This window comes from Plasmodium reichenowi, chromosome 8 (assembly GCF_001601855.1).
Source record: "Plasmodium reichenowi strain SY57 chromosome 8, whole genome shotgun sequence".
NCBI classification, from domain to species: Eukaryota; Apicomplexa; class Aconoidasida; order Haemosporida; family Plasmodiidae; genus Plasmodium; species Plasmodium reichenowi.
In genome coordinates this window covers 264,862-270,941 of record NC_033653.1, presented here as the reverse complement: position 1 = coordinate 270,941, position 6,080 = coordinate 264,862, and the positions used below count along the sequence as shown (strand labels likewise).

General features: G+C 15.6%; 3 protein-coding genes across 3 annotated transcripts in view; all 3 read right to left on the bottom strand.

The window, feature by feature from the left end:
- PRSY57_0807100 (proteasome subunit alpha type-6, putative) overlaps positions 1 to 816 on the bottom strand; it is a gene marked incomplete at both ends in the record, with an annotated part of 1,623 nt that extends 807 nt beyond the window's left edge. Inside the window, 2 exons of the mRNA XM_012907012.1 lie at positions 184 to 534; positions 741 to 816. Coding sequence (XP_012762466.1) covers positions 184 to 534; positions 741 to 816 — 427 coding nt within the window. The remainder of the gene's footprint in view (positions 1 to 183; positions 535 to 740) is intronic.
- A 1,358-nt stretch (positions 817 to 2,174) lies between these two features.
- PRSY57_0807000 (hypothetical protein) lies at positions 2,175 to 3,654 on the bottom strand (the record flags this gene model as incomplete). Its single annotated transcript, XM_012907011.2, has 5 exons — positions 2,175 to 2,309; positions 2,464 to 2,529; positions 2,686 to 2,721; positions 2,857 to 2,976; positions 3,436 to 3,654. 5 exons carry the CDS (start codon positions 3,652 to 3,654, stop codon positions 2,175 to 2,177), a joined length of 576 nt encoding a protein of 191 aa, XP_012762465.2.
- Positions 3,655 to 5,105: 1,451 nt separating this feature from the next.
- Positions 5,106 to 5,898, bottom strand: PRSY57_0806900 (ras-related protein Rab-18, putative; the record flags this gene model as incomplete). The annotated part of the gene is made up of 2 exons (XM_020114712.1): positions 5,106 to 5,442; positions 5,760 to 5,898. Coding segments are annotated over 2 exons (476 nt in total), but the record flags the coding sequence as incomplete, so codon positions are not given.
- Between the last annotated feature and the right edge of the window lie 182 nt (positions 5,899 to 6,080).

The window sequence follows — 6,080 nt, the reverse complement described above, 5'->3', positions numbered from 1 at the left end:
AAAAAAAAAAAAAAAAAAAAATAAATATAAAAAAAAAATATATAATAAATTTTTTTTTTTTTTTTTTTTTTTTTTTTTTTTTTTTTTTTTTGGCTTCCTAGTATAGCACATTTCACACATTTATGCAAAAATATAAAAATACATGTACATATATTCATATATATATATATATATATATATTACTGCAAGCGTGTAGTCTCATATAGGCATGTTGTGTATACACTTGTATTTTATCACAAATATTTCTACATAACGTTTCGGCATTTACATTATATCCATTACTATATAAAAATTCGGATGCTTCTGATCTAGCTTTATAAACCATACTTAAACAATCTCCTGGCATACCTACCATTGAGCATCCTATTTCATCTGTTATATTATATATATTAGTTATGTTATTATAATCTAATAATTTATCTTGAGAAATATATTGTGTCGCCATTTTCTTTTGGGAAATTATTACAGCACAATTTTCTCCCTTTACTCCTACGGAGGTTATATTTGTATTTTTTACTGCTTTTATAGCATATTCTAAAAATTTTAAAAATGGATAATAATTATAATAAGATATAATGATCACAATTATTATTTGTACCGTTGATGATTGTAATGAATATGTATATAATATAATAAATATATATATACATATATATATATATATATATATATATATATATTTATTTATTTATTTAATATGCTACATTTCAATATATATATTACATCAATTTATTAAATACCTATTTGATATAAATTTCCATCTGGAGAAAAAATCGTCAAGTGTCTATCATACATACTCTGTGAAGGCCTTACCATTTTGTTTTATTGTTTTATTGTTTTATTGTTCTATTATTTTATTATTTATTATTATTTTTTAGTATTTTATTTATTTATTTTTTTTATTTTATTTTTTTTTTCTCTTTTGAAATATTTAATTCTTTGTAAGAATAAGAAGAAAAACAAATAAACATAAATGAATATATATATATATATATATATATATATATATATATGAATGATATTTTGTTTTTATAAAAATATATACAAAAAAAATAATAAAAAGAAAAAAAAAAAAAAAAAAAAAATCGATTGTATTTTTTCCTTATAATATTAAATTTAAATGAACTCCTTTAAAAAATATATGAACATATTATTAAATAAATAAATAAATAATTATAATATATATATATATAATAATAATAAATAATAATAATATTTATTTTTATTCTTATCTCATTTTATTTATTTATTTTTTTTTTTTTTTGAGAACGAACAAAAATTTAAAAGAAAAAGCATATTCTATATATATATATATATATATATATTTTATATTATATTAATATAATATTAATTATAATTAAAAGATTAAATGGAACAATAAAATATATATATAATACAAAATATGTATATATAAAATTACATTTATTTATATTCATGTGTATTATAATATATATAATATTTGGTTTGGTTTTATTTTTTCTCAATGATACGAAAAATACAATTTAAAGAAAAGAAAAAAAAAGTATTTGAAAAAGGTTATAATTATATATATATAAATATATATATATTATGATTAATATATATTTATATTATATATATATATATATATATATATATATATATATTATATATATATATTTTAAGTTTATATAATAAATTCATCCCATACACATAAAATAAAAATTTATTATGTATAAAAAATATATATAATATATTTATTTATTTATTTATAGTTAAAGTCCAATATTTCTATAATATTATATATATATATAAAATATATTTATTTATTTTATTCATTTTAATCATTTTAGATTAAAACATTTTGTTATTTTCATAATTAAATGTTTTTTAAAATTTTAACGAAATTAAAAAAAATAATAAATAAATAAATAAATAAATAAATAAATGAATTAAAAAAAATTTACATAATGGTAGATATTTCATACGAATGTATAAGCAAATATATGAGTATAGTGTATATATAATCTAATTTCAAAGTATTAAAATATACATAAATATATATATTTATATAAGTATAATATCAAAATGATAAATTACAATAAAATATAATATATATTTATTATATATATATATATATATATATATATTTTTCATTTACAAAATAAAATAATACATTATAACTTTCTTTTTTTTTGGAATATGACTTGTTCAATCTATTTTATCAAGTGTAAAACATCCGTGTTTTTATGACTGTTTGATTTTGATTCATTTATAAAGGAATATAAAATTTTTTTCCCTAACTCTTTTATGTATAAATTCATAAAATTTTGATATATTTTATTTTTCAACTAAGCAGAAAAAAAAAAAAAAAAAAAAAAGAAAGTGAATACTTTATGAATAATGTAAACTTATTAAAATTTTGAGAAATTCACAGATACATAAAATATAGTATATTTACACACATATATATATATATATATATATATACAACATTTTTGTTACCCTAAAATTTATATAAAAATCAATGTTTATGCAATTCTTTTTTTCTTTAATTATCCACTCGGTTATCTATAAAAAGAACAATATATATATATATATATATATATATATATATATATTATAATGGACACACAATATGTGCCTTATTTAAAATATATATAAGTGTATATATTAATTTTCCTGTTTATATTTTTAATTAGTTGTCTCTTTATTATTATTACATACCAAGTGATGAAAGATATTTGTATCTTCGCTAGATACCTAAATAAAATAAAATAAAAAAATGCAACAACGTCTAAGTATATATATATATATATGTATATATTTACACATTTATATACGAAATATACTTATATTTGTTCTCATTCATTTATTTCCTTTTTAAAGTCTTATTACTGTAATTGTTGTTGGGTAAATGAATTGAATTAAAGAGTCATATTTTTCTTTAAAGAAAATATTCTCAATTTGTAAATTGGCTTTAAAATATTCTTTGTTTTTTTCTGTTATCTTGCTATCCTACAAATATACAATACAATTGCTCATAATTTTTAAAAAATAAATGTGCAAAAATATATGAACAAATATAAAAATTTACATGAACAAATATAAAAATTTATATGAATAAATATAAAAATTTATATGAATAAATATAAAAATTTATATGAATAAATATAAAAGTTTATATGAACAAATATAAAATTTTATATGAACAAATATAAAAGTTTATATGAACAAGTATAAAAGTTTATATGAACAAGTATAAAAGTTTATATGAACAAGTATAAAAATTTACATGAACAAATATAAAAGTTTATATGAACAAGTATAAAAATTTACATGAACAAGTATAAAAATTTACATGAACAAATATAAAAGTTTATATGAACAAGTATAACAATTTATATGAACAAATATACGTACACACATAAACAACATCCGCATACGTTTTAAAAATAGGAATATATTTATGCTTACCGTTACATATGGTAGAAAATACTTATATCTATCTACATTTAGAATTGTATAAAAGAATAAATCTTTTGCACAAACAATATCAATGTTTTTTCTATAAACTATATCGTTTGTTTTTATAAATGAGTTTTGAAATATTGTAAAATTTCGTTTAATATCATAATTAAAATGATTGTTTGTAATATAAAATTTGTTTCCTTTCTTCAATATATTAATCTTCATTATAAGGCATATCAGGACAAAACAAAAAAATAAATAAAAATGAAAATAAAAATGAAAATAAAAATGAAAATAAAAATAAAAAGAGGAGAGGTTACGAAAACAAATTATAATATATTAAAATGAATGGATAACAAAACAAAGGGGGTTCATATTTTCTAATTAAGAAAAAACTATAATCATAATTTTTAAAAAATAAAAACAATTATTTTGTCATATAATCTTAAATGTTAGAAGGGTGCTATTATATAAATGAAAATATAAATTTTTTACAATATATATATTAATATATTTTTAATAATAATACATGTTTACATATATTTATTTTTATCCCCAATAAATAACAAATATATTATGTATATATAATAATATATACATATATATATATATATATATAATGAAAATGAGGTGTTTCAATTTAAATTTGTTCCTTGAACTTTTCTATTTTTTAAACTTTTAAGAATTAACATTTTTTACTTTTTAAAATTGTTTATATATATATATATATATATATAATATATATAATATAATATATCATAAAAGCCAAAATATATAAATATATAAAATATATTTATTTTCACATTCAAAAAAATAAAAGAATTAAATATAATGAAATTAAAAGTGAGAAAAATAAAATCTGTTAAAATATATATTGAAATTTACAAAAAAAATTATTACATTATAAAATAGATATACACATATATATAAATATTTATATTATATATATATACACATGAAATAGAGAATGTACTTTTTTTTTTTTTCATTAAAGATTAAAATATTAATAAAATAAATATAAAAATATAATATATATATATTATATATATATATATATATATATATAATATTTATATCATGCGTATAAAAAAAAAAAAAAAAAAAAAAAAAAAAAGAAAAACATAATAATTAGTATATTAACATATATTTTTTCATATACAAATAAATATAGATATATATTGTATATATATATATATATATATCCACATACATATATAATATATACAATATATATATAATATAATATTTATTATATATACCCATAAACATAAGAATAAAAAAGACAAAATAAAAAATAACAGAAAGTGAACACATAAAATTATTAAAATAGGAATCTTTATAAATTTCATAAAAAGCAAAATAATAACACTATTATATAATATATATATATATAATATATATAATATAATATATATATATATATATATATATATTAAAATTATAAGTATTAGATTATTTTAGCATACAATATATATGGACACATAATATGGGCAAAAAAAAAAATAAAAAAAGAAAAAGAAAAAAAAATAAATAAATTGTTAAAAGGATATAATAATATATATATATATATATATATATATATATATATATACAAATATGATGGCATATATATATATATATATATAACATATGTCCGCATGTACATGGGTGCACATAACACCCATTTAAAGGTAAAATTAACAAGCGCAGTTGGATCGGTTTTCCTCTTTCTTTCCAAGTTTTAAATTTTTAGTTACAATACTTAACTCTAACAAAGATGGATTATTTAAAATTTGTTGTATTAATTCTTCAAAACAGTAAGTTATATTAATATCATTTTTTGCACTGGTTTCACAAAAGAGCATATTATTTTCGAAAGCGAAATTTTTTCCTTCATCTTTCGTAACTTCATGATTAGGTTTATCAATTTTATTGGCAACAAGCATTTTTATGGCGTTTTTATTTGTAGAATATTTATCTATCTCGTTAATCCAAACGTCTAGGTTTTCAAAGGATTCTCTAACGGTACAATCGCTAACATGAGAGAAAGAGGAGGGGGGGAAAAAATAAAATAAATAATAAATAAATAAATAAATAATAAATAAATAAATAAATAAATAAATAAATAAATAATAAATAAATAAATAAATAAATAATAAATAAATAAATAATAAATAAATAAATAAATAATAAATAAATAAATGACAATGAATATGGAATGTTATACACATAAATAAATATATAAAAATATATGCACATAATATATACATATATATAAATATGTGTGTGTACACTTTACATATATATATATATTTTTTTTTTTTTTTTTTTTTTTTTTTTTTTCAACGTACTATACAAGAATAATTGCGTGAGCATTTCTATAATACGCAGAAGTCAAAGTTCGAAATCTTTCTTGACCTGCCGTATCCCATATTCCTACTTTTATTGTTTTATTATCGATTTTTAAATATTTTACTTTAAAATCAATACCTACGGATTTGTTAAAGGGGTTTTAAAATATATATAAATATATATGAACAGGATTGGTAAATCATATGGACACATAAATATAACACTCCATACAATATGTATATATATATATATATAAATAAATATATTTATATATTTATATATTTATATATTTATATTTATTTATTTATTCATATTTATTT